The 14,851-nt window shown below is 39.2% G+C and overlaps 1 protein-coding gene across 6 annotated transcripts in view; it reads left to right on the top strand.

Moving 5' to 3' along the window:
- Positions 1 to 13,765, top strand: part of ENTPD1 (ectonucleoside triphosphate diphosphohydrolase 1) — a 128,764-nt gene extending 114,999 nt beyond the window's left edge. For all 6 annotated transcript variants that reach the window (XM_067024966.1, XM_059054516.2, XM_067024964.1 and 3 more), the window contains 3 exons: positions 5,622 to 5,738; positions 7,537 to 7,674; positions 9,858 to 13,765. In XM_067024966.1, the coding sequence (XP_066881067.1) occupies positions 5,622 to 5,738; positions 7,537 to 7,674; positions 9,858 to 10,064 (462 nt within the window). In that variant the 3' untranslated portion in view covers positions 10,065 to 13,765. The remainder of the gene's footprint in view (positions 1 to 5,621; positions 5,739 to 7,536; positions 7,675 to 9,857) is intronic.
- Positions 13,766 to 14,851: the final 1,086 nt, after the last annotated feature.

Here is a 14,851-nt window from a genome sequence, read left to right as displayed (position 1 = left end):
TTGTGCCAGTACCATATTGTTGTGATTACTGTAGCTTTGTAGTATAGTCTAAAGTCAGGGAGTCTGATTCCTCCAGCTCCGTTTTTTTCCCTCAAGATTGCTTTGGCTGTTCAGGGTCTTTTGTGTTTCCATACAAATTTTAAGACTTTTTGTTCTAGTTCTGTAAAAAATGCCATTGGTACTTTGATAGGGATAGCATTGAATCTGTAGATTGCTTTGGGTAGTATAGTCATTTTCACAATATTGATTCTTCCAATCCAGGAGCATGGTCTCTCTCACCATCTGTTTGTGTCATCTTTGATTTCTTTCATCAGTGTCCTACAGTTTCCTGAGTACAGGTCTTTTACCTTCTTAGGTAGGTTTGTTCCTAGGTATTTTATTCTTTTTGTTACAATGATGAATGGGATTGTTTCCTGAATTTCTCTTTCTGATCTTTCGTTGTTAGTATATAGGAATGCAAGAGATTTCTGTGCATTAATTTTGTATTCTGCAGCTTTACCAAATTCATTGATTAGCTCTAGCAGTTTTCTGCTGGCATCTTTAGGATTCTGTATCTAGCAGTTTTCTGCTGGCATCTTTAGGATTCTCTATGTATAGTATCATGTCATCTGCATACAGTGACTGTTTTACTTCTTCTTTTCCAATTTGTATTCCCTTTATTTCTTTTCCTTCTCTTATTGCCATGGCTAGGACTTCCAAGACTATGTTGAACAATAGTGGTGAGAGTGGACATCCTTGTCTTGTTCCTGATCTTAGAGGAAATGCTTTCAGTTTTTCACCATTGAGAATGATGTTTGCTGTGGGTTTGTCGTATATGGCCTTATTATGTTGAGGTAGGTTCCCTCTCTGCCCACTTTCTGAGACTGTTAATAAATGGGTGTTGAATTTTTTGTTAACTTTTCCTGCATCTACTGAGATGATCATATGATTTTTCTTCTTCAATTCGTTAATATGGTGTATCACGTTGATTGGTTTGCATATATTGAAGAATCCTTGCATCTCTGGGATAAATCCCACTTGATCGTGGTGTATGATCCTTTAAATGTGTTGTTGGATTCTGTTTGCCAGTACTTTGTTGAGGATTTTTGCATCTACATTCATGAGTGGTATTGGTCTGTAGTGGTTTTTTTTGTGGTATCTTTGGTTTTGGTGTCAGGGTGATGGTGGCCTCATAGAATTAGTTTGGGAGTGTTCCTTCCTCTGTGATTTTTTGGAAGAGTTTGAGAAGGATGGGTGTTAGCTCTTCTCTAAATGTTTGATAGAATTCACCCGTGAAGCCATCTGGTCCTGGACTTTTGTTTGTTGGAAAATTTTTAATCACAGTTTCAATTTATTACTTGGTAATTGGTCTGTTCATATCTTCTACTTCTTCCTGGTTCAGTCTTGGAAGGTTATACCTTTCTAAGAATTTGTCCATTTCTTCCAGGTTGTCCATTTTATTGGCATAGAGTTGCTTGTAGTAGTCTCTTAGGATGCTTTGTATTTCTGCAGTGTCTGTTGTAACTTCTCCTTTTTCATTTCTAATTTTATTGATTTGAGTCCTCTCCCTCATTTTTCTTGATGAGTCTGGCTAAAGATTTGTCAATTTTATTTATCTTTTCCAAGAACCAGCTTTTAGTTTTATTGATCTTTGCTATTGTTTCCTTTGTTTCTATTTCATTTATTTCTGCGCTGATCTTTATGATTTCTTTCCTTCTACTAACTTTGGGTTTTGTTTGTTCTTCTTTCTCTAGTTCCTTTAGGTGTAAAGTTAGATTGTTTATTTGAGACTTTTCTTGTTTCTTGAGGTAGGATTGTATTGCTATAAACTTTCCTCTTAGAACTGCTTTTGCTGCATCCTGTAGGTTTTGGATTGTCGTGTTTTCATTGTCATTTGTCTCTACGTATTTTTTGATTTCCTCTTTGATTTCTTCAGTGATCTCTTGGTTATTTTGTAATGTATTGTTTAGCCTCCATGTGTTTGTGTTTTGTACGTTTTTTTCCCTGTAACTGATGTCTAGTCTCATGGTGTTGTGGTTGGAAAAGATGCTTGATATGATTTCAGTTTTCTTAAATTTGCCAAGACTTGATTTGTGACCCAAGATGTGATCTATCCCAGAGAATGTTCCATGTGCCTTTGAGAAGAAAGTGTTTTCGGATGGAATGTCCTATAAATATCAGTTAAATTGATCTGGTCTATTTCGTCATTTAAAGCTTGTGTTTCCTTATTTATTATCTGTCTGAATGATCTCTCCATTGGTGAAAGTGGAGTGTTAAAGTCCCCCACTATTATTGTGTTACTGTCTATTTCCTCTTTTAGAGCTGTTAGCATTTGCCTTGTGTATTGAGGTGCTCCTATGTTGGGTGCATATATATTTATAATTGTTATATCTTCCTCTTGGTTTGATCCCTTGATCATTATGTAGTGTCCTTCCTTGTCTCTTGTAACATTCTTTATTTTAAAGTCCATTTTATCTGATATGAGTATTGCTACTCCAGCTTTCTTTTGATTTCCATTTGCATGCAATATCTTTATCCATCCCCTCACTTTCAGTCTGTATGTGTCCCTAGGTCTGAAGTGGGTCTCTTGTAGCCAGCATATATATGGGTCTTGTTTTTGTATCCATTCAGCGAGCCTGTGTCTTTTGGTTGGAGCATTTAATCCATTCACATTTAAGGTAATTATCTATATGTATATTCCTATTACCATTTTCTTAATTGTTTTGGGGTTGTTGTTTTTTTTGTAGGTCCTTTGCTTGTCTTGTGTTTCCCACTTAGAGAAGTTCCTTTAGCATTCCTTATAGAGCTGGTTTAGTGGTGCTGAATTCTCTTAGCTTTTGCTTGTTTGTAAAGCTTTGATTTCTCTGTCAAATCTGAATGAGATCCTTGCTGGGTAGAGTAATCTCGGTTGTAGGTTCTTCCCTTTCATCACTTTAAATGTATCGTGCCACTCCCTTCTGGGTTGTAGAGTTTCTGCTGAGACCTCAGCTGTGAACCTTAGAGGAGTTCCCTTGTGTGTTATTTGTCATTTTTCCCTTGTTGCTTTTAATAATTTTTCTTTGTCTTTAAATCTTGTCAATTTAATTACTATGTGTCTCAGCCTGTTTCTCCTTGGGTTTGTCCTGCCTGGGACTCTGCACTTCCTGGACTTGGCTGGCTATTTCCTTTCCCATGTTCGGGAAGTTTTCAATCATAATCTCTTGAAATATTTTCTCTGGTCCTTTCTCTCTCTCTTCTCCTTCTGGGACCCCTATAATGCGAATGTTGGTGCATTTAATGTTGTTCCAGAGGTCTCTTAGGCTGTCTTCATTTCTTTTCATTCTTTTTTCTTTATCCTGCTCTGTGGCTGTAAATTCCACCATTCTGTCTTCCAGGTCACTTATCCATTCTTCTGCCTCAGTTATTCTGGTATTGATTCTTTCTAGTGTATTTTTCATTTCAGTTATTGTATTGTTCGTCTCTGTTTGTTCTTTAATTCTTCTAGGTCTTTATTGAACACTTCTTGCATGTTCTTGGTCTTTGCCTCCATTCTTTTTCCAAGGTCCTGGATCATCTTCACTATCGTTATTCTGAATTCTTTTTCTGGAAGGTTGACTACCTCCACTTCATTTAGTTGTTTTTCTGGGGTTTTGTCTTTTTCCTTCATCTGTTACATAGTCCTTTGCCTTTTCATTTTGTCTGTCTTTCTGTGACCATGGTTTTTGTTCCAAAGACTGCAGGACTGTCGTTCTTCTTGCTTCTGCTGTCTGCCCTCTAGTGGATGAGGCTATCTGAGAGGCTTGTGCAAGCTTCCTGATGGGAAGGACTGGTGGTGGGTAGAGCTGGGTCTATCTATTTTATATATAGTAGTGTGTATATGTTAATCCCAAACTCCTAATTTATCCCTCCCCTTCCCCCCGTTTTCCCTTTTGGTAACCATAAGTTTGTTTTCTATGTCCTCGAGTCTCTTTCTGTTTTGTAAGTAAGTTCTTTTGTATCACTTTTTTAGATTCCATGTGTAAGTGATATCATATGATATTTGTCTTCTCTTTGTGACTTACTTCATCTAGTATGATAATCTCTAGGTCCATCCACATTGCTGCAAACGGCATTATTTCATTCTTTTTTTATGGCTGAGTAGTATTCCATTGTGTATGTATACCACATCTTCTTTATCTATTCATCTGTTGATGGACATTTAGGTAGCTTCCATGTCTTGACTATTTTAAATAGTGCTGGTATGAACATTGGGGGGTATGTATCTTTTCGAATTAGAGTTTTCTCTGGATATATGCCCAGGGGTGGGATTGCTGGATCATATAGTAACACTATTTTTAGTTTTTTTAAGGAACCTCCATACTGTTCTCCGTAGTGGCTGCACCAATTTACATTCCCACCAACAGTGTAGGAAGGTTCCCTCTTCTCTACACCCTCTCCAGCATTTATTGTTTGTAGATTTTTGTAAGATGGCCATTCTGACCGGTGTGAGGTGATACTTCATTTAGTTTTGATTTACATTTCTCTAATAATTAGTGATATTGAGCATCTTTTCATGTGCCTGTCGGCCATTTGTATGTCTTCTTTGGAGAAATGTCTGTTTAGGTCTTCTACCCATTTTTTGATTTGGTTGTTTTTTGGTTTTTTTTTAATAAGCTGTAGGAGCTCTGTATATTTTGGAAATTAATCCCTTGTTGGTCACATCATTTGCAAATATTTTTTCCCAGTCTATAGGTTGTCTTTTTGTTTTGTTTATGGTTTCCTGTGTTGTGCAAAAGCTTTTAAGTTTGATTAAGTCCCATTTGGTTATTTTTATTTTTATTTCCATTTCTCTAGAATGTTTTCTTTTTTACTCATTTGTTCATTTAACTTTTTACATAGTTCTCATGTATGATGATGATGATTTTTTAAAACTTTTAAGTTGTGCCCAGCTCTTGATAGGCCTGCAATAAATATTTGTTAAATAAACACTGGCTATTTAAAGAAAGCAGTACATGTACATTATTAAAATAGACCAAAAAAGGGCATAAATAAAAAGGAAAAAAACACCTTATAATTTTGCCAGAGATCACTCCTGTTATTTACCTTTGTATAGAATTTTCCAGATTTTATTTTTTATTTATTTATTTATTTTTTTTGCGGTACGTGGGCCTCTCCCTGTCGTGGCCTCTCCTGTTGCGGAGCAGAGGCTCCGGACGCGCAAGCTCAGTGGCCATGGCTCACGGGCCCAACTGCTCCATGGCATGTGGGATCTTCCCGGACTGGGGCATGAACCCATGTCCCCTGCATTGGCAGGTGGACTCTCAACCATTGCGCCACCAGGGAAGCCCCAGATTTTAGTTTTAAAAATTCATATGTAATACATAGATTTTTAAAGATGGGATTTTGTAACTTTTCCTCTTATCTTCTTTTTTCCCCATCTTTCTTCCTCCCTGACTCTCCCATTAAAATTATGGAGAAAATTAGCTACCAGATGGCTCAGAAATGCATGTCAGCAGCAAAGTGACCCCCTTCCAGGAAGGAAGCCACTGTTGGGGATGGACTATCACCTGATCCATAATTTACTCATCAGAGATTTCCAGGCACTTTCATTAGGCCTTCTGGAGAGTGCATCAGTGTCCCTCTGTGTTAGACACTGCACCAAACTCAGCATTTTTCTCTTGCAGGCATTTTCAGCTTTTTACTATGTGATGGAGTTTTTAAACCTTACATCAGAGGAACAGTCAACTCATAAAAAGATGATTAACACGTTGGAAAAGTTCTGCTCTCAGCCTTGGGAAGAGGTAAGTGACTAGAAACAGCATCTGTTACCATTGCTAGTCTGCTCTTCAAATTATGCTGTGACCAAGATCCAGCACACACATTAGAGAAGCCTAGATGGTACACTCAATTGAGAGTAAGTTCACTGGCATTCCTTGATAACTTGGCATACAATGGCTTAAACAAAAAAGGTCTTATTGTTTTCACCTAATTCGAAGTCCGGAAGTAGGCAGTTGCTGGCATGGGGTGGGCAGCTTGACTATCTCAGACATTCTTCAGTTGTTGTTAGGCCTGTTTCCTCATGGAAGCAAGGTGTAGCTTCAGGGATCACAGCCGTGTTCAAGGTCAGAAGAAGGATAGCACCAGATATATCTGTTCCTTTTTATAGGAAAGCAAAAGATACCCCAGAAGCTCCTAGTAGTCTTTTCTCTTACATCTCATCGGCCAGGACTGGCTGGGAAAGCAGGATGCAGGTTTTATGACCGGCTTAGAGCCCTAGATCCATCATGAGCTACTTCCTGGAGCTGAGCACATTGTCGCCCACTCCTTCCCCCAACCCCCAGGGAAGACAGGCAATTCACAGAATCTGCCACAGACACCATTGTGGTAAGACCCATTTTTCATCAGACAGGTCCAAGGTATCTCCTACTTATTCATAAATTTGAAGCACAAATTTTTTCTTGTCTGAGGCACTGAGTCATTCAAGATCCAGTGCTACCTGATGAAAGTTTCCAGGGACGTGAGAGAAAGATATGGAGTCTACTCTGATTTAAAAAAAAAAAACAGATCACCAAGGAGTGGCTCAAAACAACAGCTGTTTTAAGTTGACAAAAGTGACTTAAAATGAGTGATTTTAAGAGAGATTGCAAAAATGATTGCAAAAGTGACCAGTACTTTCATTCTGAAGATATGCAATTAATTAAAAATGAAGGCTGTTCTCATGGGCACTGACAACAGTGGAAGGAAGGTTGTGCAAGCGCCTGGACATCTGAAATTTTCTCTAAGTATTTTGTCTGAGTTAGAACATGAAGGAAGGGTATTCAGGGCTTTTGGAAAGTGCAGCTCAAATATGCCTCAGCACTTTACAAAACACTTAGGGGAGGCTTTTTGCAGCTAGTGGTGATCTGTGGAGAAAGACGAGCATCTCAGAATTCTTGAGCAAAATGCTTCCCAAACTGGGTTCCAGAGCAGTGTTTGTCAAGTGTTACTATGTATGTGATCACACGGGGATCATATTAAAAAGCACCTTCTGCACTGGCAGATCAGGGGTGAGGATTAACAAGTTCTCAGGGGATGCTGCTCATGCTAGTCCAGAGACCTAACTGAGTGGCAAGGCTTTTTATGAAACTGTTTCCTCAAGATGCTTATAAGAGGCTCTAAACCAAAGACTTTGGTCAAGAGCATACAGAAAACTCTGTTTAAACAAAGATTAATAGATTTCTTTCATGCAAGTTTTTTCACAGTTTTTAATATGCTAATGTGATTGTGAAACTCAAGTTTCACAAGGGATGGCAAACTGTAGTAAAATTCAGTGTTGTTGAACCTATCAGACCACAGAAAGTACTTTTCTCCTGGAACACTTATCAGTGTCTCATAGAACCCTGTGGAGGAAAAGATTCCTTAACAGACCCTAAACAGTGAACCCCTGCACCCACTGAAAGAGTGCAGCACCACTCCCAAAGCTCTCTGCAGGGGCCAACTCTCAGGCCCATGTGAGCTGGGGCTTTTTCCTCTCTTGATCAGCTCTAATAGTGAACATGAGGGCTATGGAGAAGTGCCTGTTGTTGTACAAGTATGATGTTTTCTTCACTTCACTTCTAGCTGCAGATGTATTTTGGTGAAGTGAAGGAGAAGTACCTGAGTGAATACTGCTTTTCTGGCACCTACATCCTCGCTCTTCTTCTGAATGGCTATCATTTTACAGCTGAGTCCTGGAAGAATATTCACTTCATGGGCAAGGTTTGTTAGGTTGGGGGGAGGTTGGGTGGTAGTGACTGAAGCAGCTTTGGGCTTAAAAGAGGTAGGAATCAACCTGATTTAAATTTGGGCCTGATGTCCTGTCCTACCACTTCACCTCTAACCCACGATGGCATTTTGTATCCAGCTCTCCTGATAATGTTGACCAGCCAGTTGTGGGTATCCTATCTAAGGAGGGCTACTTGCATTCTCAGCCTCGCCTTTCTGCTCACATGACAGTGACTAACCCCTTGTAAAACAAAAAATGAGATACTAAAGTAATATAACAGTATTTCAACAGCCACAGTGATTCTGCGTGCTGACGTAAACATCCATCTCAAAGGCCCCTTCGTGAATCCAGAAGGGATGATCATGGTTTGTCACAAGGGGTGAAGGCCTTGTTGGTTGTAGCTTCCAGACTGGCCAATCTGAAAGCTCGCTGTGAAGAATGAGATGAGTGGCTGTAAATGGGGGCCTTTGCTTAGAAGCCAGGCTTAGCATGAGCCTTAAAGAAGCAAGCCCATAGCTTTGCATTACCATAGCGTTACCTGAAGGTATGCAGGCATAGAGCAACATTTACATCAGCAGTGAGACTCATGGGCACACTCGTGCTTGATGAAAAATATCAAGAGCAGTGTTTCTCTGCCTTTTAAACCCATACCCACTAATGGCAAAAACAATTTACCCCTTTATTAAATACGGTGACTTCAAGCAAAGCAAAGCATTGAGGCAGCAGAGAGCTGTAGCAGCCTTAAAGATACTAGTTTCATCACACTCTTGTCAATGTTGACTTTGCTAATTAAAATCTTTTCCTTGTTTTAACATCCCAGTCTTCCTTCCATTCCATCACAGTTTGTCTGTTTGGAGATATGTCTATGTCAGATTTACCTAGTGATTTATATTCTTTGAACTCCAATCTATGATCCATTATTTCTAAACCTTAAGTGATAACTCCTCTAACTCTGGAGGCTTCCTTGACACAGGCAGTCAGATACGGTTCCATTCCCCATAAAGGGACATGGGCCTTTTTACAAATTATTAATTCCCAGTACTGGTAAAGGTTTAGGGGAGAGGAGCATTCCACATGGTATTGGTTGGAATGTAAACTGGCATAACCTTTGGGAAGACTGTTTTGGCAACATGTGCTAGGAGCCTTAAAACATGTACATCATTTTGTCCAATTGCTCCATTTCTAGGATTTATAAATAATTGAACAAAGTGAGTAAAAATGAACATATAAGGCAGTTCATGTCAGTGATGATGTTGCAGAAATCTCTTAAGAGACATGGGATGATGTTTACAAGGAATTGTTAAGTGAATAATTCTACATACAATTTAATTCTATTTTTTATGTGAAAAACATGCACAGAGACGACTGGTAGGATATGTCACAAAATGATAATAGCAGCAACTTCTGATTGATGAAGTAGAGGTAGTTTTTATTTTCTTTTTTAGGATTATCTGTACTTCATGATTTTCCTACCATGACCACATACAACTCATGTAATAGAAACATTTCCACAATTCTTTGTTATTCATAGACTACCTGTATTTCAATACATTTTGAGGTGACTTGAAAATATTCCTAGGAAGATGGCAGGGTTGGAGAATGTTTTTTCCTTTAAGAATAATCCTTTCTCATGCATATGCAGTCTTTCATTTTATGTCAGGTAAGACTGACTTGCTGGGATTATTCCCCAATTTTTCCCTAGTCTAATCATAAAAGAAGCCCTGGTTTCATATGGATGAGATTCCTGGGCCTGACGTTGATGCACAAGGCCAGGGACAGTCATTATTCTCTCACCCTTTGCTCGCTTCCTGTCATCCACCCCCCTTCCCCACCCCAGCCACCCACATTCACACAAACAGCAAAAGAAGAATGCAAATTTCCAAAGGCCTAATTTGAATTAAGTTCTTCTAGGCAGGAGAAAGGAGCCGTCATTCCCCAAATTCCTCTCTGAATTTTGGGAATTTAGTAGCGAGGCCCCACACTCTCCTTCTTAATCACTTGCTCCTGCCCCATTTTCCCCACAGCCATATTCCCAATACAGAATATAAAAGTAATCCATTTAGAGAACGGAACATGGTGCTCTCACTTCCTGGTTGCTCAGTGTTATGGATAGGGTTGCATGAAAGCTCATTTAATCCTCGGACCAGAAACAACAGACTTTCCCCACTGTTTGCAGGTCCGGAGCACCAGCGTCGGGTGGACTTTGGGCTACATGCTGAACCTGACCAACATGATCCCATCTGAAGAGCCATTGTCCACACCTCTCTCCCACTCCACATATGTCTTCCTCATGGTCCTCTTCTCCCTGATGCTGGTCATAGTGGTCATAATAGGCATATTTATCTTTCACAAGCCTTCGTATTTCTGGAAAGACATGGTATAGCAGGAACAGCTGAAATCTGCTGGCTGGAGTGAGAAGAAAACTTGCCCAGGGAGCACTTTCCTCCACAGTGGTGTACAAGGCCAGTCTTGACCAGCATGAAGCTTCCTTGGCTTTTGCTGAAGCCTTTCCAGGGGAGGTATTTACCACCCACTGCCTCAAGAACTTCCTGGCAGACGTTGTCTCTTTTGTGAGTCTCTCCAAACTCCCCCGCTTTCTCTTTTGTACTCTGTGCTTGTGTAGCTCTTGAAGACCTGCCTCCTTTCATGATAGTTGCTTTATAAAAGAACATTATTGACTTTATCCAGCAGAACTGAGAGTCAGTCCTGAGTCCTGTGCTGGGAAGTTGCCCTGGCTAAAAGAAGAATCTTGGGAACTGATTCAGTTGTGGTCTTACAGACCCTTTCTCTCTCCTGTTTCACATTTATTACGAAAGCCATCCAATGCCTTTGGAGAAGACAGACACATATCCCATGCCCAGCCTGCCCTTTGCATGGGAGAATTTTCTAGTCTAGGCAAATAAGTGCTAGGGCGAAAGAGTCCTACAAAGGAATATATGGGATGTGCAGTTAATCCAATAGTTAATCCAAGACAAAAGAGGGATGTGGGTAAGTCACATGTTCCTGGGTGATGCCAAAATGCTAGCTAGAGTGGGACACCCAGAGCAGAGATTATTTAAAAAGCTGCTGTACATATACATAGGCATTCAAATATCAGGGCGTATTATCTGGTAGGTGTACATATGTCAGGAAGAAAAATATAGTTACAACACAAGGTCAGGAAAGTGCATCTTCCAACACATCTATTGGGGTTTTGTTTTTATTGCAGGAAAATGCATATAACCTAAAATTCACCATTATGGCATATACAATTTAGGGGCATTTAGTACATTCACAATGTTGTGCAACTGTCACCAATATCTAATTCCAGAATATTTTCATCACTAAGAAATTATTGGCTGGGGATAGGACCATCCTGTGGTAGGCTTGAACCATCAACCTTTCCATTTAGCCAAGCGTGCTAACCAGTTGCACCACAAAGTTGCTCACTGAGTTTTAAAGCCATGCCATATCTTACTGTCCCAGGGTTTAATTTAATGAAAGAGTTGCATTAGTGCAGAGTGGCATGCCTTTTTTGCTGTCATGGTATTTACACAACAAAATGTGCCAGGAACCACATCTGCAAGTTTTGCTGCCGGTTCTAGGTACTTTTGCTTTAAGCATCTTTGCCATAGACATTTTTGCTACAAACATTTTCACTGCAAATAATTGGCTCTAAAGCAATTTTGCCATAAAAGATAAAATAATGGAAAATCAAAGAGGGATAATTAAAAGGACATAATGAAACAATAACAAAATTCAAGACTTATTGTGAGATATAAAATATTTGAGTACATTTAAAGTGTGTGTTGATTCATGGCAATACTGTGCACATAACTGATTTTGTGGGTTGTATCTAAGCACTTGTCTTCCAAGTCTTTCATTCATAGCATTTTATACTTTTTTTTTTTTTTTGCTCATCGATTTGTCTCCTCGTTCTGCATCGTACTTTTTCTTTTTTGCTAAAACTTCTTCCTTCATAAAGAGCAATGTAAGTTTCCAAATACTTAGAGGCATCTTTGTAACTGAGCTTTGTGTTGTGTTTTGAAAGCTTCTACACGGTTGTTGTTTGTTCTTGGCATGTTGTCACGTGTCCATTGGTAGATGTTCCAAAGTTGTGTGGGAAATGTGGGTTCACCTCTGCACCTTCCAGGACCTTGGCCTCTTTCTCCTCCACTGTAGTGTGTTTCAAAATAATAAACCAACTTTTGGGGCAAATCACTATCATATGCCAGCTCGATAAAGCCATCAATAATGTCGCCAACTGGAAGAAATGCTAACGCATTTCAACCAGTTGAAACCGAACTGTCAAACCAAAAACTGTCAACCAGTTATTTTATCTTTCACAGGGAATTTGCCTTACAGCCAATTAGTTATTCGACGAAAATGTTTGTTGCAGCAGTGCTTGTGGCAGAGATGTCAATGGCAAAGATGCTTATGGTGAAGGTACCTAGAACCCATTTCAACATGTAATTAATATATGTTATTAATGAGATTTTTGTTTTTTAATATTAAGTTTTTGAAATCTGTTGTGTATATTACACTTACAGCACATCCTAATCAGGACTCCATTTCAAGTGCTCAATAGCCATGTGTGACTAGTGGCTACCATATTGAATAGCACATGTCTAAAAGTACATTCAAAGCTAAAAAGACACAGGCAATAACACTTTGTCTTTCTCTTGAAGGGGGGAATTTTCTTTAAACAGCTATAGATGCTATAACATTCTTGCTATTATTTATTATATATGAAGTTTAACATTATTCTTAACAAGCTTTTAACATCCCAGCTCCGAATTTCACATTACTCCTCAGGTTTTGTTGCCTTTTTTGTGAATACACAGATGCCTAATATTCAGGCCAAGATGCCTGATGAAAGACCTTTGGGAAATTTAATCTGGATTCAAAGAAAATACAAGATAATTGGATGCTTATATTCTATGGTCAAAATGTAAATTTGAATATTAAAATAAAGATGAGTCTCTTAATAGCTCACAGAGCAAAGTTTACCATATAATAGTAACGTTACTATTAAAATATATTCTCATTTATTGTCAGTTTGAAAGATGAGCTGAATTTCACTGAAATTGGTCTCATTCCTCTCTGATTCAGAGTCTAATAGTTGCTATCTTGTTAGAACATGACAGTTGCTCATAGTTAGCCAGTACTAGCCAGGTATTTCTTTCAGTTTGTGCTAGTTTTATTATTTTTTAAAATTTATTATAACAACCTCAAAATTTCAGTGGCTTACCACAATAAACATTGATTTTTCATGTTCATGGGTCTGCAAGTCAGCTAGTATATCTACTTCCGGTGGTAGGTCTGGTTCAGGCCTGCTCCATATATCTCCCACTCTCCTTGTCTGGTGGCTTCCTGAGCCATGTTCCCATGATGAGTGGTAGGGGCACAAGAAAGGGAGAGAAAATACAGGATGCCTCTTCAGGCCTTGGCCAGGACAGGCCCCTGTCACTTCCATCCACATTCTACTGATCAAAATAAGTCATATGACTAAGCCCAACATTAGGAAGCTGGAGAAACACTGGGAGGAGTGGCAGAGTCATGTGGCAAAGGACATGAATAACTGATTCTAACACAGAAAATTCGTGAAACATTGGGCCCAACGATTCAATCTACCACAGCGTCTCATTAAAACATAAAGTATGTTTTCTTCAAATTACAATCTACTTATCTTGCCAAAGAATATTCTTCTTAAAAAATGTCATTTCTTCTGTGACATCATCAATTACAACTTTTTTTCACAGCCTTAATCAGGGTGCTCTGGCGGCTCCTAAATTAGTCTCACATTCTAAAATGATAGATCTCCTAAGAGACCATCTATTTATTTTCCTTATATGTTTAGGACAATGTATAGTTAACTACCCAAGGTTTTATTTGCACGAGAACCTAATACAACTGAACATAATTGGTTTTATCACAAGTATAATGGATTTTTTAATAAAGGGGAAAGGAATGTCTCCAAAAGCCTTCTCTTTCAAAAGTGGCATTTAGGACTGTGCATGTGGTAAAAGCATTGTTGTACTTTTTGCATTTCTCTATTTTAAGTAACTTAATTTCTAAATTTAAATTGATGATATAACGATGGCACCACTCTCATCAGCGTCTGAGTTGACTTTTTACTTTTATATCCCTTTTGCATGATGAATAGCAGAGAACATGGATTAGTCAATGAGAAGTGAGATACAGTCACCTAAGAAACAACATCATTTCTTATAATGAAGTTCTAAGAAGAGAGGGGAGGAAAGTCACGTGAGCTAGATAGGGAACAGTATGTATTTAGGATGACTTAAACTGAACTCTACCCTTCCTCCTAAACCTGCTCCTCCTCCTGCATTTCATCATGATTAATGCCACCACTGCCTCTAGTAACCAAGATCAGAATCAACTTTATCGATGTTAAAGTGACAGGGGCCTGTCCTGGCCAAGACCTGCCCATTCTGCCTTCGCAACATTTTTCATTTTGTTTCCCCCCTACAATCTTGTTGTTATCACCCCAGTAGAGACCTGGCATCAGGAACAGTGATCTTGTCTCCAAACTATTGCTTCCAGATTAATCTTTATAAAAAGTGGGCTTAATCACATTGCTCCCCAACTAAAACTGTTGGTGACTTTCTATTGCCTATGAAATAAGGTCAAACTCTCCAACAGACATTCAGGCCCTTTGATCCATGCCTATAAGCTCTCCCAGGCTTACATCCCACTTTACCCTCTGATGTTCCTTACACTCTAGCCAAGGTAGACTGATCCTTTACCCAGAGCTGTTCAGGTTATTTGCTCAACTTGGAGCACCTTTGCCCCACTCTGCGTTTAAGGCTCAGCTCAAATGACCCTTCTTCAGTGAAGTCTTCTCCAAATCTCTAAGAATAAACTGCTTCTTTCCTGTGCGATAGCACAGGGCTATGATAACAGCCCTTTACCTGGGCCTCCATTAGAGCATTCAGACCATTCTATTCAGTATTTGCGTTAAGCTTCTTGGGGACAAGATATTTGCCCTATATCTTTTTGATAAGTTGGGCTCAGGGGTATTTTAGCAGGAACTAAGGTAACAGTCCTAGTTAATCGCTCTGTCCATTGCCAGATGGGCTGGTCCATACCACTATTTCTGCATCAGTATCCTTATTTATGTTATCTCTTGATATGACCATCCTCTTCCTCCAGTTTTTACGGACCAGC

Source organism: Kogia breviceps, chromosome 2 (genome assembly GCF_026419965.1).
Source record: "Kogia breviceps isolate mKogBre1 chromosome 2, mKogBre1 haplotype 1, whole genome shotgun sequence".
In the NCBI taxonomy this organism is placed as follows: Eukaryota; Metazoa; Chordata; class Mammalia; order Artiodactyla; family Physeteridae; genus Kogia; species Kogia breviceps.
Note: the sequence above shows the minus strand (reverse complement) of the source record. Positions and strands in the feature narration are given on the sequence as shown.